Source organism: Nicotiana attenuata, chromosome 11 (genome assembly GCF_001879085.1).
Source record: "Nicotiana attenuata strain UT chromosome 11, NIATTr2, whole genome shotgun sequence".
Lineage (NCBI taxonomy): Eukaryota > Viridiplantae > Streptophyta > Magnoliopsida > Solanales > Solanaceae > Nicotiana > Nicotiana attenuata.
Window position 1 is genome coordinate 9,004,416 of NC_031999.1, and position 20,380 is coordinate 9,024,795.

A 20,380-nucleotide genomic window follows, 5' to 3' on the forward strand; every position below is an offset into this window, starting at 1 on the left:
CCGTAGCTTTCTGGTTGCCCTCGAACCATCTCTACTCAACCCATTCTGAAAGGCTGCCACGACCATTCCTTCGGGGACGTTTGGCAAGGTCATCCTCACCCTGTTGAATCGGGTGAGGAAGTCCCTCAATCCCTCTCCTGGGATTATTTGATGGCGAAGATATCGTTCACCCTTGTCTCAGCTTTCTCGGCCTCGACATGCGTCATTACGAACTTATCGATCATATATTCGAGCATTTCTATGGAATAAGCTGGCAGTTGTGAGTACCACGTCAATGCCCCTCAAGTGAGTCTCACCGAACTTTTTCAGGAAGACAGAGGATACGTGCTCTTTGGTGAGGTTGTTGCCTTTCACGGTGGTGATGTAGTGGGTTACATGATCTTCAGGATCGATCATCCCGTCGTAGATTCTGAGATATGGGGGCTTCTTGAAGGTCTTTGGTATGGCATGTGGAGCCGCTTCTTCTCTCTACGGCTGTTCCACAAACCTGTCGGCATCTATTTTTGGTAATAATTTGGGAGCGCCTGGTATTTTGTCTACCCGTTCTTGGTGCTCTTTCATTTGATCCCTGAGCGCCCTGTTCTCATTTTCCATCTCTTCCATTCTTTTTAGCATGACGGCGAGGATGCTGTCTTCTGCACTGTCAGTAATAGTGTGAGTTTTACCTGAAGTCGGAGGGTCTGATTAGTCGTCTTGTTCATTCCTGCCTCGTGCTGCATAGACTCTTGTGGTTTCTGTGGTCATGCATGAGGCTTGTTTACTGAGCACACTAACCAGAGTATCAGTTAGCCATGCTTCAAGGATCTTTTTCATAGCGGGTGGCGTCCCCTCTCCCGTGGACGTGGAGGCCCCTTTCCCGTTTGGTATTGTTGTGCTGCAAAAAGGTGCGGGCGACCTTTCTCATTTGGGAGAGGCTGTAGGCGTTACCTCCTCATCCTGGGTGTCATAGCCTTCGTTGATTACACCCATGAAGTTGAGGGGAACATTATATGTTGCCTTCATTCCTTTTCCTTGGTCACCTGTCATGGAGATTTTTGTACGCATAGAAAAAAAAGGATAAACTTTGTGGCTTGTTAGATTAGCAAGTCACGTGAGTTACAGGTCTAAATAGAAACTAAAATATTTGCTGAGAAGATCCCCATATACAGCGTCAAACTGTATGACCCAAAATTTAGATCTAGGTTTATACAATCAGATTTTATAATAAAGTAGGGTTAATCTTAGCCAATATTAATATCCTAAAGATAGACCAAATATTTTCGTATTGAGATCCCACGCATGCTATTGAGTAGTAATAAATAACAACAATAATGATATGATCAATGATTCAAGGATATGGAAGATAACAATAAATAATAATAAATGACATTTAAGTAAATAAATGAGTGGAGGTCACCCAAAAAGGGTGAGATTCCCCAATAATTCTTCTGACAAGGATAGATAATAATAAGCCTTTGAAACATTTGGAAGGATCGTGGGAGAAAGGGTAGATAAATATGTGTTGAAAAGATGAGCTTTGTATGTATATGATAAAGGAAGAATCTTTAGAGAATGTCAATGTCTTCTTTCTTTACAATGAATGTCCCAAAAATCCTCTCTATAACCGCATATCTTTCTATTTATGAGAGTACATGGGCCACAAAATCCTAAACAGTACAGTTGGGAGGAATATTCACTGGAATATTCTTTGGGAAACCATAATCACAAAACTAGGCATTACTACTTTTAATAAAGGGAATGCTCGTCCTCGTATTCATCTTCTGTTGAGCCACCTCGACCTCGTCGACGACATGTTGTTTTCTCATGACATCGATCTTTGGAAGCCAAGTTATTATACCCCGTTGACGACACGTGGCAGCCTTCGAAGGCCTCCTTAATGTAGACTTGGTCCACATATAATTATGGTAATTTTAGCCCATACACTAGTAACACTGGTTAAGACTTGGGAACAAAAGGTAGAAAACTTAAAACAAAAATCGGAAATGTCGAGCCAAGAAAAAGAAAGGGGAAAAGTAGTAGTATATCCAATACGGGGAGTATTTATAAAAGATGACCATTCCTGCTGAGGACTACCAGAAAAGACCCTCGCTTAACAATTCAATCAATGTCGAACGAAGTCCCAGAGAAACAACCGTGCGACACGGCGGAGCATGACCCGACCAGTGTCGCCGTCGACGGCGATGACGACAACAGCGACACATCAAATTCTGCCTTAGCGAAGGGGCTTTCTACTATAATTTCTTCTATAATCCGGGAATTTGATGACAGCGCTGCCGCCACTTCTCGTAGTCAAGATCAGCTCTCATCCACTCTCGATCGTCTCACTGGAGGTACCATTCTTCACCTTCTTCTAAATATAACCGCTGGACTTAATTTTGGCGTTTATTCTTTAAGGTGTATTAGTGTGCCTTTTTATGTGGTAAGAACTGGAGTGGGGATCCATTTACTGTTTACTAGTTTCTCGGCACACGTTCCCATCTCAATAAATGCAATGGTTATTAAAAAAATTACATAAATATAATAATAAAAGTTGTATTGGAGTTATAAAGTAAAAGTTGAAGACAAAAGTATAAGTACAAGAAAATGATGATTGTTGATTCTTATTTAGCCAATCCAATACTATCGGATAAGTCTTCAATCATCTCGATCGATACATTCAACTTAAAATTTGTTCAAGATTTATAATTTCACTATTTCAATTTGACAAGTTACCATTCTTCCTTTTTAGCTTTAGCAAGAACAAATAACCCATAAAGATTTAGGTATTTGTTTGAATTGTCTTAGAAAGCTATCTCTTCTTAAATACTAAAATGATCAGGTAACGACAAAAGATATCTTTGTTTTCCTCACCATTGAAATACACAAAATGAAAATTGTCATATATCTTTAATCTATAAGAAATACTATAAGAATTTTTTTTTGAAGGGAAAAGGTACTCATATTAATAATAATAATAGCAAGCTAGGGTACGTGACCCATTGCATTGTCTTTAGTACAAACGCCTCGAGGGGCTAGAGTTATGCCTTCTAAGGCACTGTCATTGCCTAATGCAGCTAAGTTACTACACACATTCATAGAACACGATCTAACATACATATGGCCATCCTGATCCTTGCAATAGGCATCCATTACAAAGATAGGAGGTAGGACAAAATAACAAGGTTTATTATAACTAGGAGCCATTAGAGCTTCTTTTGCCAACTGTTGTGCTACCATGTTCCCCTCACGAAAGCTATGCTTCATTGTGATCTCCCCTTGCTAGGTTGCCTTCTCCCTTAGACACCTGCATTCATAAATTAAATCATTATAAGTTGTATAATCATCGTGAAGGAAGCGTATGACCTCCGTGGCATCTGTTTCAACTTCAACTGGGAATATGTTTTCCTTGATAATTATTTGAAGTGCATGCCGTAATGCTTGGAGTTCTGCTTGAATAGGGGATGTTGTGGGATACTTCTCGAAGTAGCCCAGTATCCAGTCCCCTTTGTTGTTGCGAATTATTCCACTGATTCCTCCATGGAGGCAGCTGTTGTTGAAGGCTCCATCAAAATTGAGCTTATACCAATTCCTTGGAGGAGCCTGCCACTTAACTTTAAGATTGAATTTAAAATTTTTAGTGGTAGGCCTGGATGTTAGCAGATGGTATTCCAATGCTTGGTTAAGAACTTTGTTCGTGTTAATGTGCTTGCTAGTATTATTCACATTGTTTTCATTTCTGCTTTGCCAGATAGCCCATAATGCGAAGGGGAAAGTTTCTTCCCATGTGATGAATTTATTGGTTTTTTTAGGGTTCCTAGTTTGGAGAAAATCTACCCAGTGTTCCGTGTGCCTTTTTTGAGTGATGGCCACCCCCATGGATTGCCAAAAGGATTGAGCAACCGTACATTCCCAGAAGATGTGGATTGTGGACTCATTTGTGTTTTTATAAATTGGGCATCTAGTGTCGATATTAATACCAATTTTCCCAAGATATTCTCTAGTGGGAAGACGTCTATGGTAGCACTTCCATAGGAAGAACATGATTTTCCTCGGGCACTTGGCACCCCAGATCCAATTGAAATTAGCATTTAGGGAGAGTTGTTTATTAAATAATTTGTAACAAGAAGTGGTGGTGAATACCCCACTAGGGTTTATACTCCAAAGGTTGTTGGCATGTGTAGGGTGAGAAGTTGGGCTTAATGAGTTGATGTTTGTAATAATACTTTGAGGTAGTTCAAACGAGATTTTTGTTAGGTCCCACTTATTTTTATCCCGAATATCTTTGATTTTTAAACAATCCTTATTATAGGTAAGGGGACCAATAATATTATCCCTTAGGTTGGTGAAGTTTGGGATCCAATTAGTGTCCCATACATTCATGTTCGAGTGCTGGTCGACTGGCCACCTAATTCCTTGTTTACAAATAGTCCATCCTTTTTAATAGGCTTTTCCAGGTAGAACAATCACCAGTTCTACTAATATGCCCATATAAACTAATGAGAACATGAGCCCAGAGGGATGACGGATTATTAAGAATTCTCCATGCTAGGCTGACTAGTAGGGCTAAATTTTTAGATTTTGCTTTCTTGATGCCTAGGCCTCCAGCTTCCTTTGTGTTAGTAACCATGTTTCACCCAATTAGGTGAAGTTTTTTCTTGTCTCTAGTAGTGCCCCATAGGAAGTCTCTTTGGATCTTGTCAATTTCCTTTAATGTTTTACTTGGAAGTAGGGATAATTGCATGATTTGGAATAGTGTTGAGAGTACATGCTATTAAAGTGCACCTTTCCGCCATACTTAGCCACTTAGCATTCCAATTGTTTAATCTTGCCCGCATTTTATTAATTACGGGTTGATAGTCCTTATGCCTAGGGTGGTGTTGAAGCATGGGAAAACCTAGGTAAGTACCAAAGGATTTACTAATTTTTATGTCAAAGGTGTTCATGGCCATTGTTATTTCCTCATCAGTACATGACTTTGACACTAATATTTTTTAATTTATCTTTGTTGACATTTAGCCGGAGAGGCAACAAAAACTCTCCATGCTTTTCCACATTGTTGTGATAGTTTTAGTATTTGCTCGACCCATTAAGGTTAGGTCGTCTGCGAAGAACAAGTGTGACAGGGGTGGACATCTTTTATTAAGCTTAATGGGGTCCCAATTTTGAATATCTACTTGGTGTTCGATATTTTTTGATAACATGTCCATGCATAAGCTGAAAAGATAAGGAGACATGGGGTCACCCTGTCGAATGCCCCTTGTGGGAGAAAATTCCTCAGTTTTATTGCCATTTACTAATATGGAGATTGTACTAGTTGTGATACAACTAAGGATTAGGAATGATATATTAGGAGGAAAGTTAAAATATCTCAGAGTTCTCTAAACATAAGACCACTCTAATTTGTCAAAAGCCTTTTCCAGGTCAAGCTTTAGAATGCAGTTTTGCTTTCTTTTATGGGCGTTAAAACGTTTTAACACCTCTTGGATAATGATAGCATTATCACTAGCTCGCCTATCTTTAATAAAGCTTGCTTGTTGATTGTTAATAAGGTGTTTTAGGAAGGGCTTGATGCGATTGGCAATGACTTTGGTGAGAACCTTGTACAAAGTGTTGCATAGGCTGATAGGCCTAAATTTTTTTAATTGATTTGCATAAATGAATTTGGGGATTAAGTATAAGTATGTTTTGTTAACTTCATGAGGCATAACCCTTGTCTCAAAGATTTTTTGGCAAAGATTTATGACCTTACTGCCTAGTATTGGCCAGAATTTCTGGAAGAAAAAAGGGTGTAGACCATCAGGTCCAGGTGCCTTGTTTGGTTTAAAGGAAAAAACTGCTTTTCTAATCTCATGATTTTTTAACTTGCTATCAAGGCTAGACAGGTCAATTTTTGAGAAGGTTGCCTTGTCCAATTTTAAAGTTGACCAGTTAGTTTTCATGAGACGTAGTAAAAATATTTTAGAAGTGATTGGATACATAATTTATTAGGGCAGTTTGGTCCTTTATTCAATTTCCTAAGTTGTCTTTAAAGAAGACAATATTATTTCTCCGTCTAAGGTTAGATCCCCTTCGTTCAACCAATTAACCCTAGAACGTAATTTCCAATAGTCCTCTTCTAATTTAAAGATGGAGTCATAATCCTCAATAAGGGTTACCTCTAAGTCTCTAAGGTACTGACTAGTTTGGTAATTAGGAGAATTTTGAATACCATTAATTCGTTTTAAAATTCTTCTTTTCCTGGCAAAAATATTCCCAAAAGTAATTTGTTTCCATTCTAATACATTTTTTTGAAAAGACTCCCTCCCTTCAATTATATCCTTATTCACCCAACTATCCGACACAACTCTAGGGAAGTCTGGGTGTGAGCACCAGAAGGTTTCTAGTCTAAACGGCCTAGCATGGTTATTATTGATTTTATTGTTAAGGTTAACTAAGATAGGGTTATGGTCCGAGTGTAATTTTTGGAGATGCGTTACGGTAACATTTGTAAACGCTTGTAACCATTCACAATTGGAGTATACTGATCACGCCCAATTATGCCTTATAAAAAGGACTAAGCGGTCGCTGCAAATATAATCCGGTTTACAAGTCCGGAGTCGAATCCCACAGAGAACTAAGGTTTAGCTACAGCTGTTCACTATCACCAAGAAGACAAGCTTGAACAATTCCTAACCTATAGATATTAAGATTCTTGTGTTTAACTACTTAACTAACAAATTAAAATAGTAAATTAACAACTAACGATACTGAGGGTTAGAGAAAAGATTAAGGAGGTCTAGAGTTATGATTTCCCCAATTGTCGGAATCCTTCCTGCTATGTCTTCTATAATTTTGCCTAAGTATTCTCTACCGATCATGAGCACTCTTATTACCGTAAATCTCTCCCGAGTAATTACGACAATTTACTAGACGCACTCTCCCGAGCTACGCTAGCTGGCTTTTAATACATCTCACTTCAGATTGCACCCAAGGCTTCGTTATCCCTAATCCCGCCTTTAAACCCTCGATTGATCCCTCATATACTCTGGGAGTGGTGTTGTTCAACAATTACCTAACTATGCACTCTCTCCCGAGTTATGCATACTAAATAGGCACAGCTAATTGAGAGCTCTTCAATCAACCACAATATAAACGTAGTTGAACAAATAGAGAAAAGCTATGGCTCAATTATATAAAAACATAACAAGAATTTATCCTACAAAAGGTTCTATCAAAACTCTAGATAACAAATTAGCTATTCATAATAGTATGTAAAACTACAATACTAAAAGTCATAACCAACAATGAGAAATAGGAAGAGGAAGGAAAAACTTGTAGAAGAATTCTCCGCCTTGCTCCCAATGTGTTCTTGCCTCCAAGGGTGTTGTCTAACCCTAAAGTAGTGTCTCTCCGCCTCCTTAGGTCTAATTTGTGTCCAAAATATGTCCTCCTCTTGTTCTAGGCCGGCCTCCTTTGTTTTATATAGGGTTTAGGACTTAAAATCCCATGTTTTACACTTTAGCCCCTGAAATTTACGCTTCCCACCGCGGTTTCACCGCGATCGCGGTGGAACCGCGGCCAAACGCCCTCGCGGATTCTTCATTCTTCAGAAAATGCCTTCCACCGCGGTTCTGCCGCGGTTCTGCCGCGGTCGCGGCAAAACCGCGGTTTTTCACCCTGTTCCGTTTGGAATTTGGAAAAACGTAAAACATGAAAGTTGTAGCCCTTTGAGTTAGCTTTCCAACCATATATTGTGGAGCCCAAATGGAGTTCTGAGCAAAAAGTTATGTCTATTTTACTAGACAGTGCGCAATATGCCTCCTCAAGTCTTCGTTCGTACTTAATTATCAAATTTGACCCCCGAACACGATCCCGGCTTAATTCCTTGAGCTTTTACTCAGACTTAAAAGCTTAAAATCACTTAAATTCATTCCATAACATCTATATAGCTCGGAATCACACCTACAAGGCATAAAACACACAATTAGTGCAAAACACTAGCAATTAAAGCGCAAACTCAATTAAAGTGCAGTAGATTCGAGTGTAATAAGCGACTAAAATATGCAATTATAGCCTATCATCATATACCCTATCTAATCTATCCATGATTAGGCCCCATTTTTTCCTACGATGATTGGACCAAGTGTATTGACAACCCTTAAACCCTAGGTCCACTAATTTACAATAGTTGAGGCAGTTTATTAGTGACTTAGCTCTTTTTTGATTGATAAACCTACCCCCAAATTTATCCCCTGAGTCTACCACTTCATTAAAGTCACCCCTGATTAACCAAGGTCCATTGTACTTATCAAAAATATGTTTAAGGTTTTCCCATAACAATTGCCTAGTAGTTGTATCATTGCTAGCATAAACAGTAGTAAATAACCAAGTAAGGTTTTTGGGTCTTACCTTTATCATGGCATGAATTACTTGACCATTCCTAGTAAAGTTGTTAACCGTCACCACATCATGATTCCACAGGATTACCAAAACCTCCAGCTTGCCCAATGGCAGGAACCTCTATCATCTCAGTGAAGTGAAAATCTTCCAGGATTGAAACATGACTCTCCATTTTTGTTTCCAACAAAGCTACTAGGCATGGTCTATGGGTATCCATAAGCTCACGAAAGTGTCTCCTAAAGTTGGCATTATTTGCTCCTCGCACATTCCAAATTATGATATTGTTTGGTTGATACATGGAATGGTTATTGTTTGGGATGTTGTTCGGATTCCTCCCTATGGAGGGAATCAGTATCACCACATGCTTCCCCACAGTGGGGTCCTGTGGTGGGCGAATGTCCAAGGAGCACTTGTAAAGTGTCGCTGGGCAGTTGATAGACTTCCTGTCTAGCATCTCCTTAAAGATGAGTATTTTTACCTCGCTTAGGTTTGAAAAAGCTACCGCTAGTTCCCCCAAGTGAGGAAAGTCATCCTTTTCTCTTCTTCCTCTTGTAGCCCTTCCTGGTTTTGCATGTTTTGAACTGGAGCTTGATCTTTGATTGGGTCTGGTTGTGGACCTTGTTGCTGGTCTTGCATGTGTTGGGGAGTTCCACCGTGTGAAGATGGGGTTTAGAAGCATCATATCCTCCGGTGCAAAGTAGGGGAGGTTGAGAGGTGGATTCCGTGGGAGGGGTTGGTTGGAGTTGTTGGGTGGGTTCCACATTTGTTGCATGGTGTGCACTAGATTCTGGTTCAAGGAGGGTGCTAGAGGTTGGAGAATATTGTTCATCCACATTTGGTTGACATAGTTGTTCATGGCTAGGCTCATCCTTTCGGAGATTAGTTGTGCAAGGTAGTGTGTGTTTTGAAGTATTAGGATCGACTCCTGACCGTTGATTTCCAAGTTGAAAGAGACTGCATGCCCCTGAAGATCCAGTTCCACCCATGATTGTGGTACATGGTTGGGTGGACACGGGGGTTGGGCGTATATTACAGGATTTGAGGGAAAGTGAGGAGGTAGTGGTGGCATATTGTTCATGATTTGGTTCCGAGAGAGATGGATTAATTGTACCAGCCGGTATCTCCTTCTTAATGTAAGTGGTGGTCTTGGCATTGTTGGTATGATCGTGTATTATAAGTGAGCTAACTTCTAGGGGGTAGGGATTGTAATGATTTCCTCTACTTGTGTAGGAATGGGGAGGGATTGCGTGAGGGTTATATCCAAATCTGGCATGGATATGCCCTCCGCCACTTGTCTATCCTCTATGTCCATGTGTGCATGGAAGATTGGGCGCTGGGGATGGATTTTGCATGGTGAATGTGAGTAGGGAGGCCTTCGTTATTTGAGTGGTTGTTATTAAGAGAGTGGTGATTATTGTTAGTAGAGTTAATGATGTCTTGGCCTATCCGATTGGTTAGAGGGTGTGTTATGTCCAAATCCATTTTGTTGGACAAAAGATTTCGGGTATTATTGCACTTAGGAGGTTGAGACACATTTTGGACCCTTGTAGTGTTAGCTTTCATCTTGTCATGCAAATTAGGGGTGTTTTGATTTAATTTTTTTATTGCATTTTCCAAAACAATGTGCTCCAGAGGGTGATTAGCAAAACCACCTTCCTTTCCATTGGATGGTTTTCCAGCAAGTTCATTGGCTACAGTTTTTTCTTCATCACATTGGTCAATTGTAACATTAGGGTAAGCTGCGTTAGGGTTAGTGAGCAGTTGTTTATTAACATAGCTCAAAGGCTGCGTATTTAAATACTTACCTGACAAGGCATCATACATGCGAACTTTAATACCTGGTGCGATCGAGGAACTAGCCTTAGCCGTGGACTGATTGGCTGCTGTAGATTTATTTTTCCTGGGGAAAAAGACTGTCATCCACTCCTGTGTAATGTCATCCTTAGGTTGTAGTGTCTCCAATGGTAATGGACCCCCATTATGGCTGATTGGTGTAGTCCTATAGGAGCAGATTCTGCTTGAGTGCCCCAGCCTTCCACAGACAACACAAAAAATCTTGTCCTTCATAGAATATAGGTTGTTTGTGATGGCCAATCATTATAAAGTTTTGCATTGGCTGCTCCAAAGGTAATTCCACACAAAGCCTCGCATATCTTCCTCTTAGCGTGGCCAATGTGCATGCATCCACTTTAAGTAGTTTGCCAATGCAGTTTCCAATTTTTGTTAGGATTATGCCATCATAAAATTCCGTGGGGAGTTGTGGTAATCTTACCCATGCTGTAGTATAACTTTGATATGCCTTAGTGGCTATAAAATTAGGCACCCATTTTTGCACTAACAGGAAAAAACCATTGATGAACCAAGGTCCATCATGTAGTATTCTAGTCATGCTTTCCTCCTTAGCCAATTTGACCGTGTAGTAGTCTTCCCCAAGATCTATTAGTGGGAAGTTTTCATCTATCTTCCATAGCTCCTGGGTTTTCCTCTTTAAGTAGTGATGAACTAACCGTTTACCCATGAGTTTTATGATGAGAGAGTACTTCCAAGGGTTGTACATTCGTTGTCTATCATCCTCAGTCAGTATTATGTGCTTCATGTTGTTGGACAAATCCTCTGGGGTAGTGGCTTCCAAATCAGGAGATTGTGGATGTCCATAGTAGGTGATGAGGTCCTTAGTATTGATTGGGAGGCAGTAGTGAAGATTTCCCCTTGAATCAGTTTATCTTTGTAAGAATGAGTAGTAGTGATTGTTGGTGTAATTTTGTCAGGGGATTTGGGAGGAATTTGATGTGGATTCCCTGAATGTTGTTGTAGTGAGATGTTGCTCATTCTCTCTTTGCCCTCAAATAAAGATGTCCAGAATATAACCACTACATTTTGATTAATTTACTTTTTCTTTGTTTTAATGAAAGCTTTCTTTCTCTATCCAAGCATATAATTATGCATTCAAATATTATGATTTATGGATACAAGAGTCTATGATTGTTATTAAATTACTATTAGTTGGTAGATTTTTAAAGGACTATCTTAATACTATCGTCTAAGAAGTGAAAATATAAAAAATATATCAATATCAATGTTTTAATTTTCGTGTGTCTCTTAGATTGGAACCTTATAAAGTAAATCCAGTTTGATTCGAAAAATTATTTTAATTGTTTGTATTTCTTAAAAAAAATTAAGAGAAATAAATTACAAAAATACTCTCTGTGTTTATTTCTAAAAATATTTTATTCAAATATTTTTATTTTGTTTTATTTTTTTCTTTCATACATTAGATTTCTTTGTATTTATTACAAAAGTCCTCTTTCTGTTTTTCGCTTAAAATGCCAAGTGCTTTAATGTTTTTTTTTCTTTCTATTTTTGCACTAATTTATAATATAATAGTTTGTTAATCAATTCACTTTTTAATTATAAATATTTTTTTATTTGTTGTGGTTATTTTAATTAAGAATCACTCATATAATATATTCCTAGGTTCCAGTTCACCAATAGACATTTCTTGTAACTCCTTTATTGTAATAACTTAACTTTATTTTTCATAAAATGTTTTTCATTTAAAAAAAATAAACAAAAGGTTAATTATAGAAACTATCCTATTGTAAGATTTGCCTGACAAAGATATAGTACATACTATTAATCAAGGTATCTTATCCTTCTTTTGCCGTTAAGTTTTTTTAGAGTTGCACATATCTTTCTAAAGTTTGTTAATTTTTCATAATTTTTGTATTTTCATTTCTAAACATATTTAGTACTCTCTCTCTCTCTCTCTCTCTCTCTCTCTCTCTCTCTCTATATATATATATATATATATATATATATATATATATATATATATATTAAATGGTAATTTTGATCTCTCTTTCTGTCATGTGAACAAATGCATGAAAAAATACCCCACAGAGCTTATAGATTATAGTCATTTTTTATTTTTGATCCAAAATAGACAATAGGAGAAAACTAAATCAGAAACTTTATTATGGTAGTACATACTAAACTAAACCAACATATATGCAAGGTAAAAAGAAAAAGAAATAGAGTCGTACTTCGATGCATACCAAATAATAAAAGTTCTTCAATAATGATAACAATACAAAGTTACTAACATGAAAAAAATAATATGCACTGTTGTATATGGAGGAAATTAGCTTACCGATCGATCGAGGGAAAAATATTTGATGTATGATGGACTCCTCCGTTAATTTGTTTTCTTATCTGCAATCTTAAGAGAAGAAACCAAAAGATTAAGGAGTGAAAAGAAGAAAAGAAAAATCATGTTAAAATTATGATTACTATAACTAAATACACATGATTGTTGACTTAGTTTTCTTCATAAAGTTATTCATCCTTGATTCTGAATCATTATATCTTTGTCATGTTGTATGAAAATAATATGATTTTCAGAACTTCTTAGACTTAAAGACACCACAATTTTTTTGATTAGAAAAATATTCAGAATTCTATAGCAAATGAATTTAGCCTTCACCATATCTTTTAATCGTATATTTGCACCGCTTCTTTAGTTATCTTTGTTTTTTCTAAACTTTAAGTTTTTTTTCCAAATTATTCCCTTTGTTTCATTTTGAAAAACCCAAGGCATCATAAGACACCTTTTCGAATGAGAATTTGTTACGAGGCATATTAAGGCACCTTTTCCAATGAGAAGTTTTGTTTTAATTTATACGTTGGACAATTAGATTTTAAAAAGGGTATTCTAGTAATTTAAGTTTCTAGTTAAGGGCTTCCCACTTTATAATAATATAGATTAGGCTAAGCGAACTCCTTCTTGTTCGCACTTGTTGCTGAATATAAAGCATGAAGCTTTGCAGTCAAAAACTGCACTCTTATTATGGTACATCTTTGAAAGACTCCAAATTATTTTCACTAAAGTGGGTGTCCGAACTAGGTGGCTTAGTGATCGAGGCATAAAGAGTGACAAATCCAGCTCCAACATGACATGCAGGCTCACCCAAAAACCCCTGCTTGTGCAAAGTAGCATGTTGTTAAAAGGAATAGACAAGATGAACACAAGCTACCCAAACAACACCCCCTCATGTATAAAATAAAAATTAAAAGAAATGAATCACTTTTTATTGCTAGTGGGAGATAGCAGGTAAGTTCAGTGGCGAGACTCAAGGAGGGGAAGGGGAGGTGAGGCTGGACTCGCAGGTCATCCATAGGAGAGGGAGTTTTAAGTACCTTGGGTCTATTATTCAGGGGGATGGAGAGATTGATGAAGATGTCGCACATCATATTGAGGCGGGATGGATGAAACGGAGACTCTCTTCCGGTGTTTTGTGTGACAAGAAGGTGCCACCGAAACTTAAGGGTATGTTCTACAGAGTGGTGGTCAGGCCAACGATGTTGTATGGGGCTAAGTGTTGGCCAGTCAAGATCGTTCATGTCCAGAAGATGAAGGTAGTAGAGATGAGGATGTTGAGATGGATGTGCAGGCACACCAGGTTAGATAGGATCAGGAATAAGGTTATTCGCGACAAGGTGGGTGTGGCCCCTAGTGAGGATAAGATGCGGGAAGCGCGGCTTAGGTGGTTTGGTCATGTGAGGAGGAGAAGCACAGACGCCCCGGTGAGGAGGTGTGAGAGGCTGACATCGGAGGGCCTATGGAGAGGTAGAGGTAGGCCAAAGAAAGGTGAGAGAGGTGATTAGGCAATACACGGCGCAACTTCAGCTGACCGAGGACATGACCCTTGATAGGAAGGTATGGAGGTCGAGGATTAGGGTAGTAGAGTAGGTAGTCTAGAGTGTTCATTACAGTAGTATTAGCTAGCACGCAGTCTCGCTTTCTGTTGGTAGTAGGTTTTTATGACTAAGCGGTGTTTTCTTTCATTGTTGATCATCTTACTGTCTTGTTGTTTTTATTTTGCTTTTATATGGCTTTTTGGTACCGTCCCTTCTTGTCTATATTTTCATTAATGTGGTGCTTATGCTTTCCTGAGCTGAGCCGAGGGTCTATTGGAAACAACCTCTCTATCCTCACAAGGTAGGGGTAAGGTTTGCGTACACATTACCCTCCCCAGACCCGACGGCCACTGTGTGGGATAATACTGGGTATGTAGTTGTTGTTCTTGTACTTCTTTATTGTGACATGTAGATCCAAATTGCTTTCTTCAGTTAAGTGAACTCCTTCGCTATTGCGTTATGCTATTGTAAGTTCTCGTTAAACCTTAAAGCTTCAAAGAAAATTACAAGAGAGCAACAGGAAAAGACGCATATAAAAAGAGCAATAGGAAACACACATTGTTTTCGTAGATTCAGATTCCCGGAAATTTCATCAGATAGTTGCTTAGGAAAAAGGTTCCTCTTTATTCCATACATTGTGAACAATCAATAACTTAGTGGACTATATTTCAGTCTGTGCCCCAAAAAAAGAGTTTGAGAAAGCTTGAAATTTCTTTTAGCTCTTTCCGTGTTCGTAGAAAGGAGAGATGGACGGGAACAGCCTTCGGGCTTTACCTGTTATCGCACACATCCGGTTAAGGCTACCCACTTCGGTGGATCTTACCCCAATTTTTGTATACATGAAAATTTTCTCAAATTTCTTTTAGCTCTTTCGTGTATCTCCTCTTCATTTATTGTACAATGAGGCTTTCGTGCTCTCTAGGAAAAGAAGACATGTTGTTTTTCTCTTTTGCACCTGATTATTGATAGCCGCATGCAATTGCAATAATAGAAATCCGTTTGTCCACATCAACTGTGTCTAGGTCTTGGATGATTATACTATTTCATGGATTGTTACTTATCGTTCCAGAAGAACAAAATAGCATCAACTTTTGTTCGAGTAGATATCTGAGACAGTTTCTTGGAAAACCTTTCTCTGTGTGCTGGGCTAGTCTTGTTTGTTTGAATTTGTTAGGTCATCTTCTATATGAGGATAACTGTGCTGCAACTCGGCTTGCAACAAAATCTAAGGTGACAAGGTTTAGAGGGTGGTACAGAGTTTAATGTTCCTAGCTTTTTGTTATGTTAACTAAAAAGCTGTAGCATAAAGTAAATGCTACAAGGATTTACAGTCTGCTGCTTTTAACCACTTGACCACTCTCCCTTGCTGGGCTGAGTGCTGAAACCTGCTCAATGGGTTCTAATTCTAAGAAGGGTAATCTGAGTTAATCAAATAGTTTATTTTTCCCTCAAATAGGGCTCTCCCTTCACCCACCCCCATAGGGATAGTCCATAACTACTTCTCTTACTACGGGATGCTTAGTTAACCAACGCTTAGATCCAGTTGCAAGGACATGATCGCTTGACACTGTTGATATATTCCCCGTGACAGTTCTTCTTGCACTTTCAGCCACCTCGTCATTGTAACTTAGGAGTTTTACTTGAGAGGACTTATGTCTATCTGATACTCTAGTTCATTTCCAGTGTTACTATTTCTTGGACAGATCCAGTGCTGTTAACCATTTTTTGCCTATGAAAGGTTTGACACCAAGGGAAATATTAAAATGAATATAGATCTATTGGAGATATTAAAATGAATATCAATCCTAAATGATCTCCTTTTTGAACTGTTAGATACAAAATGATCTCTCTAGAGGAGGGTGATGTCGCTAAGAGCCATACAATAGAGAAGTTCTGAGAAAAGTACAGGGAAACAGTAATCAGACAGAATAGAAGTTCAGCCCCATACCCTGGGAATTTCATCAATACTAATTAATTGAACATGGATTCACTAACTATCACAAGATTATAGATGTAGGAAAGCATCGTACAATATAATATTTGAAACATAAAAGGGCTATTAAGAATAGGGATTCAGGTTGGTAAATGTGGCGTTTGAAGATTCTGTTTCTTTGAATTGCTTTTCTTGTTATTTCATGGTCCTGCTTGCACCTTCTGTTAATGTATGTAGTAACCAATCATCTATATCTGCAGAGCTTGACAAACTGCTGGAGGATGCCCCATTGCCTTTTATTATGCAGCATGCTGCTAGAATTTCTGGTGTTAGGAAAAGAATTACATCATTGAATTCACTTTTGAAGTCTATACAAAGGCGTCTTGATAATATCGATCACAAATTATCTGCTGGCTTGATACACGGTACAATTATTTTTCATGATACATAGTGTCAAGCTTTTTCATGACAATTCAAATAGGATGTACGCAGGTTTTATTCTTTATCTTGATTGATACTTTGCCCTCCTGTATGAATGCTTTACTTGTGTAATTTTTCAAAAATAGTTTTATGTACAAGATTTATCTTTGTAAACTGGTAAAGTACATGAACTTTTTATTATAGCCAAGTCATTGTATATGAAAGTTCTATGAAACAGTAATTCTAGAACTCGTCGTGGAAATTTAATTTTCCATGGGAGAGTTAATTTTTCTCATACACATAGTTAAGGTTTAAAGGAATCTTATCCACTCTAGCTGTGGGAAAAATATTTCCTCCTTTGCATTTTATACAATGGTAAAAAGAAGAAAATACCTAAAATAATGGTTGAAGACTTAATTTGACAAAACAAATTAAATGAAAGTTAAAAATTTGAATATTGAACTAAATTTAAATTTTTGGATGTTATATAGAATATTATGAATGGAATGGTGTTAAACCATTTTGAAATATCGCAAAATGGGAAGAGTGTCATATAAATTGAAACAAAGAGAATTGTGAAATAGAAGAAGTGGTGTGTCTGGAGGGTTCGTAACTTGGGGGATTTCACTATGATGATCTTGGGGGGAAATAGTAATGGGTTTTCTTCTTCTTCATTAGCATCTTGTTTCTGCTACTCATGGATGCATGGTGTTGCGTTATTGATGTGGTTTAGGTTGACAATGGTTTTAACATTCACTCTGTGATACTGTGGGTCTTTTTCTATCTCTAGTAGGCATGGATGTATGAAATTGTATATCAATGGCGTACACAAAACTTTTCGCAAGCGGTGTCACATTTAAATAAATGAACACATAAATAAATCATTATAATATTGTATAAATAAAAAGCAAATTAAATGCGTTGACGTCATTTTAATGTTCAAAAAAGAAAGACAAAAAAAGTGAAAAAATATTTCAGAAAAAAAAGGCTAAGCAAAAAGCTACCTTTGTCTGAAATAAGTAAAGATGAACTTAGGCACGATATGTTCGTTCTCAGGCTAGTATATTGCAAAGGGGTGACCAGTCCAGCCATTTTTAAATTGATTTGCTAAAATAAAAAGTAACCAAACTATTCAGCACAAAGGACCGAACCCGCGACCTTCTTGAAGTAAGGTTACAGTCTTTACCGCTGCGCTGGAGACTGCTTATTTCTCTAGTGGTGTCACCTAATTTATTTCTTTCAATTTAAATGTTCAGATATCATTACACATATATTTAGTTAATTTTTCCGACGAAGCACGTGACACCGCTTCACTCAATGTAAATCCACCCCTGTTGTATATTGATGTCGTTTTCTGATGTTCAAGAAGTGCATCCTATGGGTATTCGTCGTCTCTTGTGTGGTTTGAGACATCTGTTGTAGTGTTGTATATTATATATAGTCAACTCATTCTAATTTATTTTTGGCTAATAACCAGCAAACACAGTGGAACTTTTGCTTGTGATGTAGAAATTACTCCACATGTCCCAAAATCTTGTCCTGATTCTGTTAATGACGGAGAAACTGAAAAAATTGGCTTTTATTTCGTGCATTTTTTTTATTAGGAAATGCGTCCAGTTCTCTCTCTCTCTCTCTCTCTCTCTCTCTCTCTCTCTCTCTCTCTCTCTCTCTCTCTCTGGGTTGTCTATGGCAGCAGGGGAAATATATTGTGGTGGACTAAATGTTTCAAGGTATTAGGAGTAAAGTAGTTTGAGTTAAAATGCTTAATACCTTAATTACTATATAAATTAGAGTATCTGCTTTTCGTTTGTGCATTTTAGCTGAGTCGGCTGGAGATTTTCATTCACTAAAACCTTGTTATATCTTTCTTGCAGAGAAGTCAACAGGGGATGGTGGGCGAGACCATGAGAACCATAACAGTCTTCATTGACGAGGTATTTGCCTATAATTGCCATTTCTGGTGTTCGATGAACATGCTACGTTCTTTCTTTTGTATATGCATGAGTGCTAACATCAAGGAGACAATTCTCATTGGAGGTCAATTTGCGAACTATTTCCTACTCTTTCATGCAAAAAGGTGGTTGAGGTTTATTGGGTCATATTAAATGTTTCCTTACCACGTTTATTTATTTCATAAGAAAATAAATAAACATGGTAAGGGAGCATTTGATCTTGACTGTTGAGTCCATCAGTAGTGGGATGGAGGCTTTGGTCTCTTTAAATGGTCTTGGGCAATCCTTACCCTTTGAGCTGGCTTTTGGGGTTGAGTTAGGCCCAAGGTTCATTTCTTTATCAGATCTAGAACGCGCAATCCTAATGCGTTATATGATTTCTTTAGTTACAACAGTTTTCCTCCTCAGGATAACATCAGAAACTGGCATGATAAACATGGCTGAGTGTTGATAAGCAAGTGATCCGCACAATCTTCCCTTATTTTTTTCATTTATGGAAGAACATGTATTTTATGGAGAATGTTAGTGGCAAATCTTGACTTTGCATTCTTTGATGCCTGTCTTAAAAAGGCAAAAAGGACAATCATTCCCTTCTTAGTTCTTATCTACTCAGCAGTAATTTCTGATTCTAAGTAAACGTCTCAATAATTTCTGCCAAGTGAAAAGTTTAACATGTAAAATAAGGCAATGAGGGTCCAAAATAGGAATACCAAAAGCATATTGAGAAAGGGGCATATTTCGCATGGTAAGTGATTACCCAAACCTAGTAACAGGCTGCACGTAGAGCCCTCTAGCTTAAACTTTTTCGTGCGTTATATAGTCAGCGGAATTTTCTTACCTTCTATCACCAACCTTTCCCAGTATGCATCATATGGAAAAGTAAATTGATATATACATTCTATCTTGTGTTTCAGTGTTTTGGTGCTGCAATTCTTTGGTGTGCAAATCATTTGCAAGTTGGTGCATTGCATTATTAGAGTAAGCAATATTATTAGAAGACCCAAAATGTGATAACCTTTGGATGAGCTAAATTTTCTCAGTATTGCTTTCATGATGTCCAAAAAGAAGTTTGTTGGTTTTATGTCATTGACGAACTTCTAAATCCGTTAATTTGCTATGTGGTTGTTTTGGGGCAGTTCATGATCAAGAGCCTGGAGAAGATTCAAATCGCTTTCTCAGTGCCAGTAAAATCTCCTTTTGATTGCAAGCATTTGTAACTGATTCAGTTTACGGTATGAAAATATGGTCTGAGATTATAACATTCTGGCTTTCGGAGAAATTTTGGATATACGTGCTATCCCTGATTTGAGAATGGTTCTTTTACCTGTCAGAAATGTGCATTTTCAGCTTGCGCCAGAGTATGTCCGAGTTGCCCAGGAAAGGGAAACATGGAAAATGTGTGGCAACTGGTTAGCAGCTCAGCTAGTGTAGGCCTGTAGGTGCAATTTGAAGGGTGTATCTTTCTGAACTTATTCATATATTCTGCTCTTAAAGGTATTGTTAACTGTTTTGCATTGCATTGGATGTGTATTTTCGTATTACAGCACCAAAGTGTATAATGTGTATCTAGAAGAGTTTGGATATCTTAATTTATTTAATGAGTTACCATAAAATTGAACGTGATAGATTGTTGAATGTTACAGATGCTTGTTCTTTCACGCCTAGCAGTATTCAACGGTCATCTACTACTTGCTTGCTTTACGTTATGAATCTGCTATCTGTTCTCGGAAACCGAACCAATGGCCAATTGTCTTTTTGAAGCAGATTTCCAATACAACTTTAGTTTGCCGCGCATTTACAATCATTTTTCCTCCTGCAACTTTGTCTTATAAAGCAATTTCTTCCTCTTACATCAAACTTTAGACGTTATTCTCCTCCTACCTTAAGCAATATTGTAGCTGTTTTGCCCTCAAATTAGCATTCCCTTCTTTATGTAACAGATTATCTAATATCTTAAGTTGTTTTTTTCGTCTTAAGTGCTTATTTACAGTCACTCCTCTCTATAACAGTCTTGTTTGTT

The 20,380-nt window shown here is 37.8% G+C and overlaps 1 protein-coding gene across 5 annotated transcripts; it reads left to right on the forward strand.

The window, feature by feature from the left end:
* On the forward strand, window positions 1,980–20,336 carry LOC109234100. Of its 5 annotated transcripts, none has more exons than XR_002069132.1 (6): window positions 1,980–2,330; window positions 16,249–16,413; window positions 18,283–18,342; window positions 19,275–19,338; window positions 19,497–19,592; window positions 19,692–19,983. XR_002069132.1 is itself a non-coding variant. In XM_019399945.1 (4 exons), the coding sequence occupies exons 1-3, from the start codon at window positions 2,105–2,107 to the stop codon at window positions 18,336–18,338; spliced, it is 447 nt and encodes a 148-aa protein (XP_019255490.1). In that variant the 5' UTR covers window positions 1,982–2,104; the 3' UTR covers window positions 18,339–18,342; window positions 19,497–19,983. The 5 variants fall into 5 exon arrangements, 1 of the variants encoding a protein (XP_019255490.1); XR_002069131.1 differs by lacking the exon at window positions 19,275–19,338 and adding an exon at window positions 20,004–20,336 and having other exon boundaries at window positions 1,982–2,330; window positions 19,692–19,854; XR_002069130.1 differs by lacking the exon at window positions 19,275–19,338 and having other exon boundaries at window positions 1,982–2,330.

Bases quoted from the DNA above. Each gene is read 5' to 3' on its own strand.
- LOC109234100 (XM_019399945.1), top strand. From the start codon at position 2,105: ATGTCGAACGAAGTCCCAGAGAAACAACCGTGCGACACGGCGGAGCAT. The intron at 2,331-16,248 runs GTACCATTCTTC...CTATATCTGCAG, and splicing joins TCTCGATCGTCTCACTGGAG to AGCTTGACAAACTGCTGGAG. The intron at 16,414-18,282 runs GTACAATTATTT...TCTTTCTTGCAG, and splicing joins ATCTGCTGGCTTGATACACG to AGAAGTCAACAGGGGATGGT.